This window comes from Bufo bufo, chromosome 4, assembly GCF_905171765.1.
Source record: "Bufo bufo chromosome 4, aBufBuf1.1, whole genome shotgun sequence".
Taxonomy (NCBI): Eukaryota; Metazoa; Chordata; class Amphibia; order Anura; family Bufonidae; genus Bufo; species Bufo bufo.
In genome coordinates this window covers 160499147-160518998 of record NC_053392.1, presented here as the reverse complement: position 1 = coordinate 160518998, position 19852 = coordinate 160499147, and the positions used below count along the sequence as shown (strand labels likewise).

Sequence of the window (19852 nt, the reverse complement as noted above, 5' to 3'; positions counted from 1 at the left end):
ATTTGTACTGAAATAGGCCACTAAACACTTTCGCTACAAATAACTGCAATAGTGAAGTACTATATATTTTTTTCTGTACTGAAATTGGCCACTAAACGCTTTTGCCAGAAATAAAGGCACCAGTGTAGTGCGTATATGTTTTTCTTTCTGTACTGAAATAGGCCACTAAATGCTTTTGCCAGAAATTAGTGCACCAGTGAAGTGCATATATTTTATTTTTTTCTGTACTGAAATAGGCCACTAACCGCTTTTGCCACAAATAACTGCACCAGTGAAGTGCATATATATATTTTTCTTTCTGTACTGAAATAGGCCACTAAACGCTTTCAACACATATAACTGCAGAAGTGAACTGAGAATATATCTTTCTTTTTGTACTGGAATAGGCCAGTAAACGCTTTTAGCAGAAATAAATGCACCAGTGAAGTGCGTATAGATTTTTCTTTCTGTACTGAAATAGGCCAATAAACGCTTTCAACACATATAACTGCAGAAATGAACAGATAATATATTTTTCTTTTTGTACTGAAATAGGCCACTAAACGCTTTTAGCTGAAATAAATGCACCAGTGTAGTGCGTATATATTTTTTTCCTTTTGGTAATGAAATAGGACACTGAACGCTTTCACCACATATAACTGCAGAAGTGAAATGCATATATATTTTTCCTTTTTGTACCGAAATAGGCCACTAAACTTTTTCACCACAAATAAATGCAACAGTGAAGTGCGTATATTTTTTTACTTTTTTTAAACTGAAATAGGACACTGAACGCTTTCACCACATATAACAGCAGAAGTGAAATGTGTACATATTTTTCGATTTGTACTGAAATAGGACACTAAACTCTTTCAACACAAATAACTGCAGAAGTGAAATGCGTATATTAGTGTTGAGCACCAAAGTGCTCGGGTGTTCGGGTCGATGGCACCCCCCCTGCTCTAAAGAGGGGAGAGTGTCTGGTTCATAGGAAAAGGTCAGAAATTGATAGAAACACCACCAAAATGGTTCGGAAACAGCATGGGGAGGATGTCTGGATGCATCTTGGACTGCCAGGTCGCTGCTGGGAACGATGTTGTCCGAGTAGTACGCCACTTTTACAGACTGACAATAATACGCACAAAACCGTAGATAAAATCGATTTTAGAGGAAAAATAGTTAGGAAACATTCTTTCCTGTATATTTACTTGTATATAAAGTGCAAGTGCTGCCAAAAATTATAAGGAAGAGGCACTCCGATACAACCTGTATATCACATAAAGGAGGGCCTCATTCACATTGTGGTACAATTGTTCAGGTAATGGGACTCTTACACTCATAAAGTCTATGCACTAAGTGAAAGGGATTCCAAAAATTACAAGGAACCGTCACTCCAATACACTCTTCATTACACATAAAGGAGGGCATCATACACCCTCAAAAAATTATGATTGATGGTCTGCTGTTGACCTTCAAAAACTTTAGGAGCAAGGGCCTGCTGGTGACCCTCTAAAACATTACGGGTGAGGGCCTGCTGATGAGCTGACCATCTAAAACATTAGGGGTGAGGGTCTTCTGCAGAGCTGACTCTATAAAACATTAAGGGCGAGTGCCTGCTGCTGATCTGAGCATCGAAAAAAATATAGGCAAGTGCCTGCCGCTGAGCTGACTATTAAAAAAATTATGGGTGAGGGCCTGCTGGTGAGCTGACCCACAAAAACATTATATGTGAGGGCCTGCAGGTGAGCTGACCCTCTAAAAGATTGTAGGTGAGGTCCTACTGGTGAGCTGACCCTCTAAAACATTATACGTTAGGGCCTGCAGGTGAAATGACCCTCTAAAAGATTGTAGGTGAGGGGCTGCTGGTGAGCTGACCCTGTAAAACATTATTAGGATCAAAAGTAAAAAGATAGTAGGGCACATCACCACTTGGTTCCACACGGAGGGTTAATAGAACAATATATTTATTTGAATCTCGTTATATACAGTACTTATTTAAAACATACTAAATGATATAGCTAAAATAGATACTTTATAAAATTATTAAAAAGCATAAAAAACATAAATACAGTAATATGAATTAATGGTTCCCTGTATTTTGGCCAAGGCTTCAGGGTCTGTAAAGATGAGAGATGTTGTCTCTCCGGTGGGTTAGTTAACCCAGCTAGTGTCCCGATCAGCAATATTTGGATAGTAGGAACAGTCTTATTCTGATAAACTCCTAAATATAATCACGGATTAGTTGTCACTTTATATATTCAATATAATGTCACTGGAAATCGCTGCCTATTTGTAAAGAAAACCGGAGCTGTTTTTACTCACTGTTTTAGATGGAGTAGTGCCGGTTTTTATTGCATCACTCGTGGCGTCCCACGTGCAATAGAGTTGTTGTAGGCTGCGGTGTAGTTACAGTTCAATTTCCAAGTAGCTTGTGGAAGTCTTCTTTGCGGGATTTGGGATCCTCGGTGGTCGTCTGCAGCTGTGTTGTACTGGTGGTTACCTGATAGTACTCCTGCGCTGATGGTTTGTTTCATGCAAGATTACATTTCACCAGGAAGGATCTCACCAGGAAATTACAGGTATCCAGCTTTTCTGAGAAACGAAAATATTCACCGATCCCTCTCCTCTTGCTTGACTTTAAGCGCTTTTAATCCTCCGGTCCCGTACTTTGTTTCATGGGATTTCTGATCACCAAACGCATTTCGGAGTAGACTAGGACTCCTTGATGAAGAGTCAACCTGTCAGCATTTTCAGTTGAAAGGCAGATGCGCTTATCAGTTATTATGCCCCCAGCAGCACTAAATACCCACTCTGACAAAACGCTGGTGGCAAGGCAGGCCAGCACCTACAAGGCGTAGAGCGCCAGTTCGTGCCATGTGTCCAGCTTGGACACCCAGTAGTTGTAAGGCACTGAGGGATTATTGAGGACACGGTCTGCTATGTACTCCTTCACCATCTTCCAAAATTTTTCCCTCCTTGAGACAATAGGCTGTGCATCAGGGTGATGGTGCTGGCGGGGTGTCATGAAACTGTCCCAGGCTTTGGAGAGTGTTGTCCTGCCTCTGTTGGAACTGCTGTGTGTTCCCCTCGTCTCCCCTCCTCGGTTGCCCAAGGAACTACGTACTCTGCCGCCAGCGTTGTCAGCTGGAAATTTTTCAACAAGGACCTTCTGGTATTGCACCATTTTGTGCGTCCTCTCCACCACAGGAATGAGAGATGAGAAGTTCTCTTTGTAGCAGGGTTCGAGAAGGGTGAACAACCAGTAATCAGTGTCCAAAATGCGAAAAACGCGTGGGTCACGGGAAAGGCAGCCTAACATAAAGTCAGCCATGTGTGCCAGAGTCCCAAAAGGCAAGACTTCGCTGTCGTCATCAGGAGGATGACTCTCAAGCTCCTTATCCTCTTTCTCTTCTTCTGCCCATTCACACTGAACAAATGGAATTAAACTTCCATGGGTACTACCCTCTGTAGTGGAGGCAACCGTCTCCTGCTCCTTCTTCTCCTCTTCATCATCATCCAATTTGTGCTGAGAAGACGAACTGAGGGTGGTCTGTCTAATACCCTGTGTAATGTCTTCCCCCATTTCTACCTCTTCCACATGCAAAGCATCAGCCTCAATTGTGAGCAGCGAGCGTTTGAGTAGACACAGAAGTGGGATGGTGACGCTGATAATAGAGTTATCACCGCTCACCATCTGTGTTGATTCCTCAAAGTTTCTTAAAACTTCACAGAGGTCAGACATTCATGCCCACTCCTCGCTTGTGAAGAGCGGAAGCTGACTGGAAAGGAGACGACCATGTTGCAGCTGGTATTCCACTACTGCCCTCTGCTGCTCACAATGCCTGGCCAACATGTGGAATGTCAAGTTGCAGCACGTCGCACAACAGTTGGTGAGCTGGCAATTGTAAACGCTGCTGCAGCATTGACAGACCGGCGGAAGCTGCCAATGACTTGCGGAAATGAGCACACACGCGGCGCACCTTCACCAGTAACTCAGGCAAATTGGGGTAGGTTTTGAGAAACCGCCGAACCACTAAGTTTAAGACGTGGGCTAGGCATGGGATGTGTGTGAGCTTCCCGAGTTCCAAAGCCGCCACCAAGTTACGGCCATTATCAGACACAACCATGCCTGGTTCTAGGTTGAGTGGCGAGAGCCACAGCTCAGTCTGGTCTCTTTTTCCCTGCCACAGCTCTGCGGCAGTGTGCTGTTTGCCACCTAAGCAGATCGGCTTAAGCTCGGCCTGTTGACGCTTCCCCACTGCAGTGCTACACTGCTTCCAGCTACTGACTGATGGCTGACTGGGGCTGCAAGAGGATAATTCTGAGGTGGAAGTGGAGGAGGAGGCGGAGGAGGAGAAGTGGGGGTTTGAGCCACTAACGTAGGTTGTGTCGGAAACCCTGATGAAATTAGGGCCCGCAATCCTTGGCATCGCTAGCACCTGTGCCATCCCAGGGTACGACTTGGTCCCGGCCTCCACAACGTTCACCCAGTGTGCCATCAGGGAAATGTTGCGTCCCTGGCCGAAAGCACTTGTTCATGTGTCCGTGGTTAAGTGGACCTTCCCAGTAACTGAGTTGGTCAGGGCACGGGTGATGTTACGGGACACATGCTGGTGTGAGGCGGGCACGGCACACCAAGAAACATAGTGGCGACTAGGGACTGCGAACGAGGGACGGACACTGACATCAGGCTGCGGAAGGCCTTAGTGTCCACAAGCCTAAATGGCAACATTTCCAGGGCCAGTAATTTGGAAAGTTGCGCATTTAGTGCTATGGCATGTGGGTGGGTGGCTGGGTATTTGCGCTTACGTTCAAATGCCTGGTGAAAGGACATTTGTACGCTGCGTTGGGACACGGAAGTGGATGTGGTCGCTGATGGTGCTTGCGAAAGTCCAGGTGCAGGGCGGGAGGAATCCGGGCCTGCGCCTTTGACAGGGGATTGGCCAGCAAGTAACACAGGGGAAGAGGAGGCAGTGCTGTGACCCACAGACACAGATTGTGGACCCAGGCATTCGGCCCACCTATTACGGTGCTTTGATGCCATTTGACAGAACATGCTAGTGGAGGTGAGGTTGCTAGTGCTTACGCCCCTGCTCATTTTTGTATGTCACAGGTTGAAAATTAAAATTCTTTTGTCGTCCACCCTTTCCTCAAAAAAGGGCCAGACTGCGGAACACCTACCCCTTGGCAAGGGAGTGCTCCGCGGAACAGTTGCGGGCCTGGTTGGTGTTTCCCGTCTTCTTCCTTTTGTCTCCCCACTGCCTCTTCCAGCCTGTTGCGGGGCTGTGGATCCCTCCCCCTCTGTACTGCTGTCCTCGCTCGGCTTGCCACCTTCCCAGGTTGTGTCAGTGACTTCATCGCCCACCAGCTCCTCTTCCACTTCCTCACTCTGCTCATCCTCCTGACTTGTTGACCAAACAACAACCTCAGTTATTGACAACTGTGTCTCATCCTCATCTTCAACCTCTTGAGACACTAATTACCGTTGACTTATTGGCAACTGTGTCTCATCATCATCATCCACCTTGTGAAACACTAATTGCCGTTCCCCACCGTCATCTTCTTGTGACTGTGGATGCTCAAGAGTCTGGGAATCAGGGCACAAGATCTCATGTCCCTCTTTAAGCGGGCTTGTCGAGAGGCCCAAATGAAGGAATGGCGCTGAAAAGAGCTCCTCGGAATATCCAAGTGTGGGAGCACATGTTTGGCAAGACTCTCCATGGTGGGCGGAAGGAGGATCAGGGTGAGGACAGTGTTGACCAGACTCTTGGCTACTGAGACTAGACTTGGTGGAAGACATGGTGGTGCTTAACTGACTGGAAGCATTATCTGCTGCAATACAACCGACCACCTGGTCGCACTGGTCTGAATTTGAGAGTGTTGTTCTCCGCCACCCTGCAAACTGGGACATGAAGCTAGGTATCGTGGATGATTGTTTTTCTCTGGCAGCAGGCACAGTTTTAACGCGCCAGGGCCTCTGCATGCACTATCAGCATCATGACCACTTCCCTGTCCCTTACTGCTCGCCTTCTTCATATTGAAATGTTATATATGTTTGAAAGTCACATGTACAGTAGCGTAGGATTTGTAAGTGTATGCGCAAAAAAAAAAATGTCGCTGATGTCAGCACCGGCTAATATAAATTACAGGGAATGTCACAGGTATTTGGGATGTGGAAACGTTACACAGGAGATGTACCCCAGGTAATGTCACTATCCGCAGCGGACACCGTCTACGGAAAAAGTACACTGCATGTCACAGACATTTTTGGGATGCGCACATGTTACACAGGAGAAATACCGCAGATAATGTCGCTGATGTCAGCAGCGGCTAATATAAAATTACAGGGAATGTCACAGGTATTTGGGATGTGGAAATGTTACACAGGAGAAATACCGCAGATAATGTCGCTGATGTCAGCAGCGGCTAAGAAAAATTTACCGGGAATGTCACAGGTATTTGGGATGTGGAAACGTTACACACGAGATGTAGCACAGCTAATGTCAGTGTCCGCAGCGGACACTGTCTATGGAAAAAGTACACTGGATGTCACTGGTATTTTTGGGATGTGGACACGTTACACAGGAGAAATACAGCAGATAATGTCGCTGATGTCACCAGCGGCTAATATAAAATTACAGGGAATGTCACAGGAATTTTGGATGTGAAAACGTTACACAGGAAATGTACCCCAGGTAATGTCACTGTCCGCAGCGGACACCGTCTACACCAGGGATGCCCAACCTGCGGCCCTCCAGATGTTGCAAAACTACAGCTCCCAGCATGCCTGGACAGCCTACAGCTATCAGCCTACAGCAAGGCATTGTGGGAGTTGTAGTTTTACAACAGCTGGAGGGCCGCAGGTTGAGCATCCCTGCGGCCCTCCAGATGTTGCAAAACTACAGCTCCCAGCATGCCTGGACAGCCTACAGCTATCAGCCTACAGCAAGGCATTGTGGGAGTTGTAGTTTTACAACAGCTGGAGGGCCGCAGGTTGAGCATCCCTGGTCTACACTGTCTCCTCATGAATTCAATTCCTACAGAGATTCAGTTGAAGATCTTATGAACTGTATGCAGGAAAATAATCCCTGACAAGCAGAGCAGAGAGGTGGATGAGGCAGCTCTTTAGCTCAGTTTTGTCAAGTAACTTGTCCTGTGTGATTAGGACAAGTTTTGAGTGTACTAATAGGATGGCGGCTATTTTATTTCCCCTGATGATTGCTCCCTAGACAAAATGAACATTTATAACTAATAAAAAATATTTGGTAATGCACTTATAATAAAGTAATATTTAAGTATTTTAAGGAATTGTATTTTATGAATTCCCAGAGAAACCTTTAAAGGACTAGTGGCTGCAGAGTTTGGTACTGAAGTGGAAAATACATACGGTATATAATATTGCAGTATCAGCTTCTAAATTCCAGCACTAATGTCCCTTGCTACAAAATGCAGAGACCTAGTACAAATATAAGGGTATATATAAAATCAATTAACACCCCATTACAAAATGAATTACACACGACCTTATAATTCTGCTGACAACATAGTCTGTAATATGTTGACCTTACCCCTTCATCTTACAAGATGGCAACTATAAAAGATAAAGGAAAATTCACACACAAGGTGAAGTGAGACAACTTGCAGCACAAAAAGTAATATGAGGAACTTATTAACACATTTACTCAGCTTTTCTGGTGTACAAAAGTCACAAAGTTGCAGATTTTGTATGCATATCACGCTTTTTTGCCAAAAATTACCATACTGATAAAGAGTTGCAACATCCCACAGAAGCACCACAGTTTGGTTCACCTCACTCCAAATTTCTTAAAGGAGTCGCCTGAGATTATTAAAAATCACATAAGCCCTTTAATAGTCTAAAGTAAAATGCAAGAACGATGGCCACTGGCAGACTGTTGTCTCCCAGAAATGTCATCTGTCAGGTTGGATTTTTCCATCCGTTGTTAAAATGCAAGTGTATGGCTTGACCAGAAAAATGTGGCTGATCATTTGCCACTTTGTGAAAGTGTAGTCTGGGGGTCATTTATCAAGATTGGGGCGTGCTTTGCCAGAATTGTTATCTCCTCCACTGCCAGAGGATGCGCTTAATTTGTGAGGAGCATGCCTAATCAGTCCATGCACCATGTAGCTGGTGTATATTTCAGTCATTATTTACACCAGAAATCTGGTATAAATGATGATAAATGTGCCAGGTTCTATGGCCCGGCCAACACATCACCCCTGCCATGCTCCCTTTTTGGAAAGAAATGCAACTTGTACCATGAATTAGGCACATTGGCATTTTGGCATTTAAATTTTTTTTTTTTTATGCCAGTGAAGTGTCGTAGAGCAGGGGTCGAGGACCTCCGGCATACGGCCCGTGGGACCATTGCATGTGGCCCCCTGCCAGAAAATGCTAATGACCGCTTCCATTATGGAAGCGGTCGTTAGCATGCGGGAGGCACAGGTAGGTGAGAACAGCACATTGCTAGCTGTACTCACCTTCCCTGGTCTTCTTCCAGCCCCACGCTGTGTCCTGACACATACAGTGTCAGGACGCAGTGCACGTAGACGCGCACTATGACCTGACACTGTGTGCTGTCAAGTCACAGTACAGTGGCAGGAAGAAGACCAATGAGGGTAAGTGAATCTGCCAAGAGGCAGCGCCGTCCGGAGCTGGAGAGGTAAGTTAATTTATTTATTTTAAATGTCTGATCTGAGGTCTGATCTGAGGGTGGGGAGGGTCTGATCTGAGGCTGTGGGGCTGATCTGAGGCTAGGGGGGCTGATTTGAGGCTGGGGAGGCTGATTTGAGGCTGGGGGGTCTGATATGAGGCTGGGGGGCCTATTGGGGTCTGATCTGAGGCAGGGGGTCTTATCTGAGGCTGGGGGGTCTGATCTGAGGCTGGGGGATCTGATCTAAGGCTTGGGAGGGTCTGATGAGGGTCTTATCTGAGGCTGATGTAGGCTTGGGGATCTGATAGGATGCTGATTTGAGGATGATGGAGGTGGTGGGCAGATCTGAGGCTGAAAAAGGGACAAAGGTAGGGACATTTGTGAAGAAAGAGGCAGGGCCAGTGGCAGGGAGAGTGAAAGCTGAGTGAACCCCTCTCTGGGATAAGCTTGGCTGTCAAATAAAGAACTAAATATATAACATTCTCAACTTAAATATTAGACATCTATGTGTGGTCAAAATGGCGCCTATACTATTTGTAATATATAGTGTAGGCGCCATTTTGTACTGCAAAAAATACAGCACCCTAGATTTTTTAAATTGAAGTGCAATTTCAGTAACTTACCACTAAGTCATTTATATGTTTGACCAAATATAGCCTCAAATTTTTAAGTTGAGAATTTTGTATGGCCCCCGAACGATGTTACAAATATCCAAATGGCCCTCGGCAGCAAAAAGGTTCACCACCCCTGGCGTAGAGGATGATGAATTCATCCCTCTGTTTTTTAAGTGCCTCATTTTTTAAGTGCCGGATGTTACAGAAATGCCCACTGGCCCCATTGACTATAATGGTGTCTGGCAGAGATCCAGCTGCTACCTGGCAAATATGCCGGAGTGCATGATATGCAGTGGTATTTGTCAACTGAATTCTGCTTGACGCAATTGTAGTCAATGGGACCAGTGGGAATTCTGGTAACATCCAGCAATGCCAGAGCTTTTCTGCTGGAACTCCTGTTTGCAGAGTGAAATATGTCTTTGGCTACTTTAACGTCAGCGTTTTAGCTGGAACCTACAGGGATCAGCAAAAACGCCCCATTAGCATAATACAACCAGCTGCATACGTTCGGAACTGATCCAGTTGTATTATCTCTAAAATGACCGAGAAAACAGATCTGGCACCATTGACTTACATTGTTTTTCATGCTGGATCCATCTTGATTAGTATCCCATGACGCACACAAAAACGCTCTTTACAGAATTTTTGTGTGAGTCATGGGAATGCAATGAAACGGTACGGAATGCATTCTGGTGCACTCCATTCCGTTCAGTTCTGTCCCCATTGACAATGATTAGGAACAAAACTTAAGTGTTTTCCTCTGGTTTTGAGATACCAATGCACGGGCAACATCCGTGCGGTGGCCGAGACGGATCCAGACCCATTCTACTTGAGTGGGCCCGTGATCCGTCCGCTCCGCCAAAAAATAAATGTTCAATTTTTTTGCGGTGCGGAGGCACGGACAGAAACACCACGGAATCCTTCTATAGTGCTTCCGTGGGGTTCCGATTCGTGCTTCCATTCCGCATCTCCGTGATTGCAGACCCATTCAAGTGAATGGGTCCGCATCCGTGATGCGGAATGCACACGGGCCAGTGCCCGTGTATTGTGGACCCGCCGTATGTGGGCCGCAATACGGCCACGGACCCACAACGGCCGTGTGAACAAGCCCTTAGGCTGAATGCAGGTTGGATTCCTGTTCAGAGCAGGAGCGCACGACGTCATTGGTTCATACGAGTGTATTACTGTAGTGCAGCGGCGGCATGAAGCGCACGGCGTCATAGCAACCAATGACGCCGTGCGCTCCTGCTCTGAACAGGAATCCAGCCCGGCATACCACGGACCGCTCTCGGCCGCGGAACACAGTCGTGTGCATTCGGCCTTAGTCTGACAAGTGATAGTTCCTGCAGGCAACTAATCGCACTGGCATTCTGAACAATATTTTACTTATATGTATGGATGGATTAACATAAAATGCTGATCTAAAGATCTGTTCAGTTGCCAATAGGGATTCAGGAAGAAATTGTTCTAATCTATGGCAAATGGGTCTATGCTGGGTGATCTTTGCTTTCCTCTGGGTCACCTAGGGCTTGTATGTTTAAAAGGTTTGCATTAATGAACATTATTATATAGTGATCAGGTCCTAACGATATACTATAGGGTCTATGCAGGTAGCTACCACTTTATTTAAGAAAGATTCTTTGTTTTGCCTCTGGATGGAAATATGTCATTTTTCAGTCTATGTGATAATAATATGATATCTTAGGCCTCATGCACACGGCCGTTGTTTGGGTCCGCATCCGAGCGGCCGTTTTGGCGGCTCGGATGCGGACCCATTCACTTCAATGGGGCCGCAAAAGATGCGGACAGCACTCCGTGTGCTGTCCGCATCCGTGGCTCCGTTCCGCAGCCCCGTTAAAAAAAATATAACATGTCCTATTCTTGTCCGCGCTTTGCAGACAAGAATAGGCATTTATATTGCTGGCGCCCGTTCCGTTTCGCAAATTGTGGAAGGCAACACGGACGGCTTCCGTTTTTTGCGGACCGCAAAAAAAGGGCACGGTCGTGTGCATGAGGCCTACTCCAGTGACACAAAGTGACTCTGTGGCTTTTTGCACATCAGCATGAACCTAATTGAGTAAATGTGCAGAATATAAGAATCACGTACCCAACGCGGAATACAGAATGCTATTTTTTTTTTATATATTCTGATTCATTATGAAAGGATATTAAAGCGGTGACGACAGCATATCCAGAGCCCATAGCAAATGATCCAGCAAATATTCCCAGGAAATTGACGACACATTGGAAGAAGGCAGCTGCATCAAACACGTTCGGATTCTCCTTTGGGCTGTAAATTGATATGGAGCTAAAAAAAAAATAAAGCAAAGCAACATCGTAAGTAAGATTGATACTTGGAGCATCCTCTAATTTAATAACACAAGTTCAATTACAATGTTTATTTCTAGCAATGAAATTTGACACGAAAATACAATGGAGGTCATTTACTAAGCTCTATGTTCAAGTTTTCTGGCATCGAAATATTGTAAGTTTTTTTGCCATTCACGGAAGGGGCCAGGTTTGACTGATTTATTATAGATGTATTTATTAATATTAATTTTTAATTGTGTGGGTGGTTAGATCATCTCCTATCTCCTGCTTGGTCACCCTACAGTTTTTACACATTTTACAGGGAAAACATTTTCAGATTAAACAGCTTAGGCTACTTTCACACCTGCGTTCGGGTGTCCGCTCGTGAGCTCCGTTTGAAGGGGCTCACGAGCGGTCCTGAACGCAGCCGTCCGGCCCTAATGCATTCTCAGTGGAGGCGGATCCGCTGAGAATGCATCAGTCTGCCAGCGTTCAGCCTCCGCTCCGTTCAGTGAGCGGACACCTGAACGCTGCTTGCAGCGTTCGGGTGTCCGCCTGGCCGTGCGGAGGCGAGCGGATCCGTCCAGACTTATAATGGAAGTCAATGGGGACGGATCCGCTTGAAGATGACACAATATGGCTCAATCTTCAAGCGGATCTGTCCCCCATTGACTTTCAATGTAAAGTCTGGACGGATCCGTTCAGGCTACTTTCACACTTAGAAATTTTTCTAAGTTATAATGCAGACGGATCCGTTCTGAACGGATGCAAACGTCTGCATTATAGGAGCGCATCCGTCTGATGAAACATCAGACGGACCCGCTCCGAACGCTAGTGTGAAAGTAGCCTTAGTCAGGGTTTAGCCCACTTTATTAGTATCGGTCTGACCAAAACCCTTATCTTGGTTGTGTCAATTGATTGTAAACAGCTTAGTGCCAAAGGGTCTTAATCAGGAGATCGAACTGTTTGCATTTAAATAAAGGTACAGACCCTATGTAATAACTGGCTAGGATGATCCACAGTAAATGGTAGTGTGTCCCTATTAATCTAAGTAAACACTGCAGGAATTACTATGGGAATAGGAAGGCTATTTAACCCATAGGACTTGTAACATGAATCATCCCTGGCGAAGGAACCCATAGGTTCAGAAACGTGTTGGATGGAAATTTGTCCTTTGGAGGCACCCAGAGCGAAGTTGTGACGTCACACGAAGATGCTCCTGGACTCATCCCTGCAGGCTCCTCCACGCGTGCGCTTGCTACCGGCCGGAGCAGCGCGCGAGGTGTGAGTTAGAGCAAGAAGCGTTCTGCTAGATCTGTACAGCGCTACTTGGAACAACGGGACAACACTACTGAACGATCGCCAACTAATACAGGTAGAGATACTGCCACCAGCTATTAGGAAATATCATTGTATGCCCTAATTAGAGCCCTATACATTTATATGCATGATCCTTTTATCCTCACTATGCCAGCGCGGGTATTCTACCAGCAGGTTTAGCTATTAGTTACTTACCAATGGTGAGATTAGGCGGGACACTCACCCCCAATACCAGGCAGCGGGATCTCTGGTGAATACATCAGTGATAGTCAGTACCCTAAGGCAGCGCAAGTGTCTTCTACTCTACAATTTCAGTTGATAGTATTTATTAATTAATTAATTTATTACATTATATCTGGAATCTACACTCACCTAAAGAATTATTAGGAACACCTGTTCTATTTCTCATTAATGCAATTATCTAGTCAACCAATCACATGGCAGTTGCTTCAATGCATTTAGGGGGGTGGTCCTGGTCAAGACAATCTCCTGAACTCCAAACTGAATGTCAGAATGGTTGTTGGTGCCAGACGGGCAATTTTGAGCGCGGCATGGTTGTTGGTGCCAGACGGGCCGGTCTGAGTATTTTACAATCTGCTCAGTTACTGGGATTTTCACGCACAACCATTTCTAGGGTTTACAAAGAATGGTGTGAAAAGGGAAAAATATCCAGTATGCGGCAGTCCTGTGGGCAAAAATGCCTTGTGGATGCTAGAGGTCAGAGGAGAATGGGCCAACTGATTCAAGCTGATAGAAGAGCAACGTTGACTGAAATAACCACTCGTTACAACCGAGGTATGCAGCAAAGCATTTGTGAAGCCACAACACGCACAACCTTGAGGCGGATGGGCTACAACAGCAGAAGACCCCACCGGGTACCACTCATCTCCACTACAAATAGGAAAAAGAGGCTACAATTTGCACGAGATCACCAAAATTGGACTGTTGAAGACTGGAAAAATGTTGCCTGGTCTGATGAGTCTCGATTTCTGTTGAGACATTCAAATGGTAGAGTCCGAATTTGGCGTAAACAGAATGAGAACATGTATCCATCCTCTGATGGCTACTTCCAGCAGGATAATGCACCATGTCACAAAGCTCAAATCATTTCAAATTGGTTTCTTGAACATGACAATGAGTTCACTGTACTAAAATGGCCCCCACAGTCACCAGATCTCAACCCAATAGAGCATCTTTGGGATGTGGTGGAACGGGAGCTTAGTGCCCTGGATGTGCATCCCTCAAATCTCCATCAACTGCAAGATGCTATCCTATCAATATGGGCCAACATTTCTAAAGAATGCTATCAGCACCTTGTTGAATCAAAGCCACGTAGAATTAAGGCAGTTCTGAAGGCAAAAGGGGGTCCAACACCGTATTAGTATGGTGTTCCTAATAATTCTTTAGGTGAGTGTATACCAGCTTACAGCAGGCGCACATTTCAGTTTCCAGTTCACAGACAGCCCAAGATGTGCCAAATGTATGGAAGTATGCGCCTGAAGTGGAGTAAAGGCAGGTTCACCTCAGCGTTACGAATTCCGTTATTGTCGACAGGACTTTCTTTTCCTTCCTGGATAACAGAAACCAGACGGATTCTTTAGGCTTGCCCATAGACCTCTATTATGACGGATCAAAACAGAATGCCTCTAAAGGTTTCCATTTTGAATTCCATCTTACGAATGCCATTATAACCATGTTATAATGGAAAACAATAATGGAATTTGTAAGCTGCCTTTGGTGCATCTCATTCCACCGGACCTTCTACTGAAATGCCATTCTTAGTAAATCTGCCTCAATGTCTTGGGAGCATGCCTGAAGAAGCCAGCACAAGCTTTAAAGACATATTATCCTGTATTTTCCATGGCATTTTTCAATAAAAGGAAATACAGCTTTAAATAACACACATAGGGTAAGGCTATCTGCATTCAGCAATTTTCATATCCACCTCCCATCAGAGGAAAATGAAAAGTTGATGGTTACTAGCAGAGGGATCACAAATGTCTGTGGAGGAAAGACAGCGATTGAGATCAATATCAAAATATGTGCTTATTCGGCAGCCTGTCGGTATGGGTAACGGGTGGTAAAGGTTGCTATTTAATATCAGCTATGGATTAAATCCAGTTATGGAAGAGGGGAATAACCTCATCATGAAGAACTGGACCTGCTATCAGGCATCACAGTATTTACTGAATGCAACGTACTGTCAGTTAAGGGCACAATCAAAGTCATGAAAATTCAGACAGATCACATTTTTCATATTGGCGTTTCATATACCGGTCTAAAAAAAATAAAAATCACTCGAGTGACTTGATCCGAATTCAATAAAAGTTGTATAACTCTTGAAAATTAGGTGCATTTAAAGGGGTTGTCTCATCTCGCCGTTACTAAAGCAACATGAGACACAGTTCCGACCACCAGCCGGGAAACGGCAGGGCGCCCCGGCGCTCACTATTTCAGTAACTCCCATTGCAGTAAATGAGAGCTATGGCCGGTGGTTGGGATTGTGTCTGATTGCGCCTTAGTAATGGTGAGATGAAAAAACCACTTTAAAGTCAGAGAATGAAATGTCAGCATTTGCACTATTTCTGGCTTTAGTACTAATAAAAAAAGGTTTTGGCCACACCTCATTCCAGTAAATCTCCCCACTCCTGTTCTTTCAACTTTGTGCATGTGGTAAACTTTAACACAGTTTGCCATGGTTTTTTTTGTTTTTTTTCTTAAAGCCAAGAAAGCGTCGCAAAGCTGTTGATAATTTCTCCCGTAGAGTTTGGAATTAAAGGGGTTGTCCCATGATTAATGAAAAATATAAAAATCAGACATCACATAGTACACGACAATCTCTTTCTAACAAAGCGAGAACCAGCCCTGTACCTCACATGGATCCAGAGATCTCCCCATTCATTGCTCCATTTGCTCTACTAGATTTATACCAAGTAGGCAGCTTAGGGGACATGTCCTTTATGCTGCAGTTCTCTCCCTATCACAGCTCAGGAGACAGCTGAAGGAGGGAACTGAGCATGTGCATACTCCTCAGCGAGGTGGACAGAGAAATAAGAAAAAAAACTGCAGGTGGCGCTATACAGATACATTTTATTGAATAGCTCAGTGTCTATACTACATTTTCTAATTACATGGAATTAAAAAAAGTATTTAGATGCAAGTGCTGGTTTGAAAACTGCAGAATACTTTTCGTGGTACAACCCCTTTAATAGCTGATTGTTCAGTGGCATTCATTTCAAAACACTGACCATGACAATTAAGCTAGTCCACAACCTGTCCCCTGAAGACATTTATGCACTAATATGCAGAAGATCATCTTCTCTGTCCTCCTCGTCTGCTCATCCCATCATCATTAGCAAGATATCTCCGCCCATACTCTATTCTACCCCAACACATCAGACTCTCTCCAATCATGGAATCTTCTAAAAGCAACCTAGAAATTGACCTCTTCAAAATGGCCTACAACCTACAACAGCCCTGCTCCCCAACCATGCAAAGATCTTCTACCCTTATCTACTAAAAAATTCAAAAATATCATGTAATTTGAACGTCCACAGGAGACTGTATCGGAATACACCCCACAAAGTGAATCAGGAAAAGAGGACTAAAGCAGTCTGTGCAGGGGCCATATATTTAATACCAATGACATGAACAAGTTCTGAAATATAAGATCAGAAAAAAAACTATCGTTCGAGAAAGGCTTTCGTGATCTCACAAGACAGGATCCAGTTGCTTCCTGGACTCCCAATATACAGACCATCCATTGAGACATAATACTGCCATGTGAATGAGCCATTAGGTTCTCTTTACATGGATTTCATGGCCCACGTCAGATATATGATACGATCCGGTCAGTCATGTTTCCGTTATTCTTTAATGAATAGCGTGGCATGCCACTTTTTTGGGTCATCAAAGAGCAACATAAACCTTATGAAAAAAAATTTAAGGGGCCATCAATATCAAAGGGTTGACTATAGCAATAATGTGAAGCATGGCCAATAAACTTTCACAAACCCACATGCACGAACTGTGTATTGCTACGCTTTTGTAGTGAGGTTATTGGGCACATGGTTTTCAAAGGTGAGAATTGCTAAAAACACATATCAAATGTAAAAAACTTGAGGCCAAAAAATGCATGGACCAAACCATGCATAGAGTTTTGCCCGAGTAGCATACTATGTTTGAACCCAGCTATATTGTAGTGTGGACAGAGCTTTCCTGAACCTCATTCTTCAGTCTGCTCCCCCTATTGGTGGATCTGTGCCACTGAAACCTATACATTACCATGGTATGCAGAGGGAATCAGAGCTCTACGTCAAAGTTCTGATCCTTATATACAATGTGTAAATTGAATGACTATAAAATAGAAACACAATGATAGGCACTTTTTGCATTTTCTAAGGATAACCACATATACAAATATTATTTTTTTCTGAATTGTTTTATCAAACAAGGTGAACCTAACTTTTTTATCAGAAATGTCAGCATTTGCCATCCTGCTCAAAGTTTTACATAAAAGTCTATTATTACTCTCGATCTTAAAGAACATAAGGCTTGGAATCAAACATTTATTTATTGCAAATGTCACTGAAAAGGCGTTTTAGGATTCCTCAGGACCGTAGGTGTGTAAGTAAAATGCAGCATAAACAGACAGCTTTGCATTATTTATCGTCCATATGTCTTCTCGGCTGCTTGGAATTTATAAAGCCCCTTGTTATTATGTAGCTCTAGGCAATCAGAACAAATAATAAGACAAAACATTGCAAGCATTTCATAAATAGAATCGTCCTTGTTATACACCAAGCTGTTACATTGTTCTCGGGCGACTGTTCCACCAGAGAATATATCTGCTGCCAGAGCGGCTCCATGCATTAGCACTTTATATAATAATGACTGTACTGGAATAATATGTGCTGCATTCCGCCTGTCTCGCAGTGCAGGTAGACACTGGCGTGCGTTCATAATCAGATCTTATATAAGACAGGCAAACTTTACATATATAGTCAACTAATACACCGAGAATGGACGATAGTTGAAACGTCACATGCAAAAAGTGTGTAATGTAAGAAACAAAGTCACATTTAAAGGGACTGGTCATCTGCAAAATTGATGGCATATCACTAGGGTATGCTATCAATATCAGATAAGTGCAGGCCCCTCCAATAGCACCAATTCCTATCTATGGAATGGAGCCCCCGAAGTGAAGGAGAGCACATCGCACATGCATGGCATGCTCTCCGTTCATCGATATATGCCATCAATGTCCCATGCTATGGGACTACTGGAAAAAGCCAGTACTTGGCTATTTTCAAAACTCCCATAGTGGTGAACAGAAGGTGACCGCGCATGCATGGCCGCTCTCTGTTCACTTTTGGGTTCCCATTGTGATACTGATGGCATATCCTAGCAATATGTCGTCAATGTCCCAATTTTTTTACAAAAAACTATGTGGTCATTGCCTTGGGGTAGGAAATTTAAATGAAGTTTGTCCTAGTGGGTGAGGGTATCTAAAGGCTCCTCTAATGTATAGGAGATGATTGGTACAACTGAGCGACGAGCGAGTTGTTTCTTGGTGTACTGAGCGTTTCAACAATGACCCTTTAGACGGATTAGCGTTCACAAAATCGTAATTTTGATCAGATATTCCATTGTTTGTAAAGCAGACAGTTGCATTTACACAAAGTGATAAATTGAGTGGCATACTTCAACACGCCATCGGTGTAATCGTCTGTAACTCCTAATGGCCGACTGAACGGGCAATTATCCAACTGTTTGTTCCTGATAATGCTTGATCTTCGGCACATACAACAGTCACCTCCGCTGTTTGGGTACAAGGGATCGCTAAAGAATGTAAGGCGTACAGAGTCACTGCTACTGGGCGGCACTGAACGACCTGCTGTCCAGAAACAAGGGTGGAGATTTATCAAACGGGTGTAAAGGTAAACTGGCTTAGTTGCCCATAGCAACCAATTAGATTTCACCTTTCATTTTCCAAAGGAGCTCTGGAAAATGAAAGGCATGGGCAACTAAGCCAGTTTTCCTTTACATCAGTTTGGATAAATATATCCCAATGATTTTAGGCGCTACATCAACAGTGATTTCACCCAATGAAGTGTTTGAGCATTCATCAGGTGATTGGTATTACTTTCAAACAGGGCAATTATCATGAATAAGTTCCTGATAACTGCACCTATCATGTAAACAGGCCTTTAGCAATGTGTTAAAATTTGTATTGGAATCCAAAATGAACAACTGATCCTGTGCGCCTCTACATGAACTAAGTTATCATTCGTAGAAGGCATCACAACTGCAGTCATTGGTGACATCAAGACCAAGGATATTGGAGGGATCCAATGGGGGAAGTGAAATAGGGGCTGACACTGGCACTAGATAGTGTACGGAGCCCTCTGCTTCTAACTCCATATACTATGCTAGTTAAGGTGGCTACGGCCCCCGCTAGCAGCTGATTGAGGAGGCTGCTAGTATTGGACAGCCACTGATCTGATATTGATGACCTATCCCAAGGTGGCGGAAGCCACCTTGACGCCTGGTAGATGGGCCCGACACATGTTTGAACAAATATGTCCGCTAAGAGCTTCCATTAACTCATTTATAGTCGGTATTGTACCACTTTTATTTAGAATGACCCCCATTTCTTAGCTCTATTGTTTGTATGTATAACGGTGTGCAGCCATTTTCTTTTTTATAGTTATGTTTGCTTCATGGATATGCACCTGTGATTCTGAAGGTTCTAGTCTAAATTCTCTTGTAGTACTATCCCAAAAGTAGGTCATCAATATCAAGGTCCTTAAAAGACGTCCCCTTAATGGTGTCCTCCCTTACCACAAAACTGATGGACTATCCCTACCATAAGCCATCAATATTGGTCTATGAGGTCTTCACTCTTGGTCTCTCATCACTCAGACTTAAAGGGTTGCATTATTCAAGTCCATCTTG

At 44.2% G+C, this 19852-nt stretch overlaps 1 protein-coding gene across 1 annotated transcript in view; it reads right to left on the bottom strand.

The window, feature by feature from the left end:
- The window catches only part of SLC9A9 (solute carrier family 9 member A9), a 902549-nt gene that overhangs the window by 540089 nt on the left and 342608 nt on the right, over window positions 1-19852 (bottom strand). The window contains exon 7 of the mRNA XM_040428049.1: window positions 11435-11573. Coding sequence (XP_040283983.1) covers window positions 11435-11573 — 139 coding nt within the window. The remainder of the gene's footprint in view (window positions 1-11434; window positions 11574-19852) is intronic.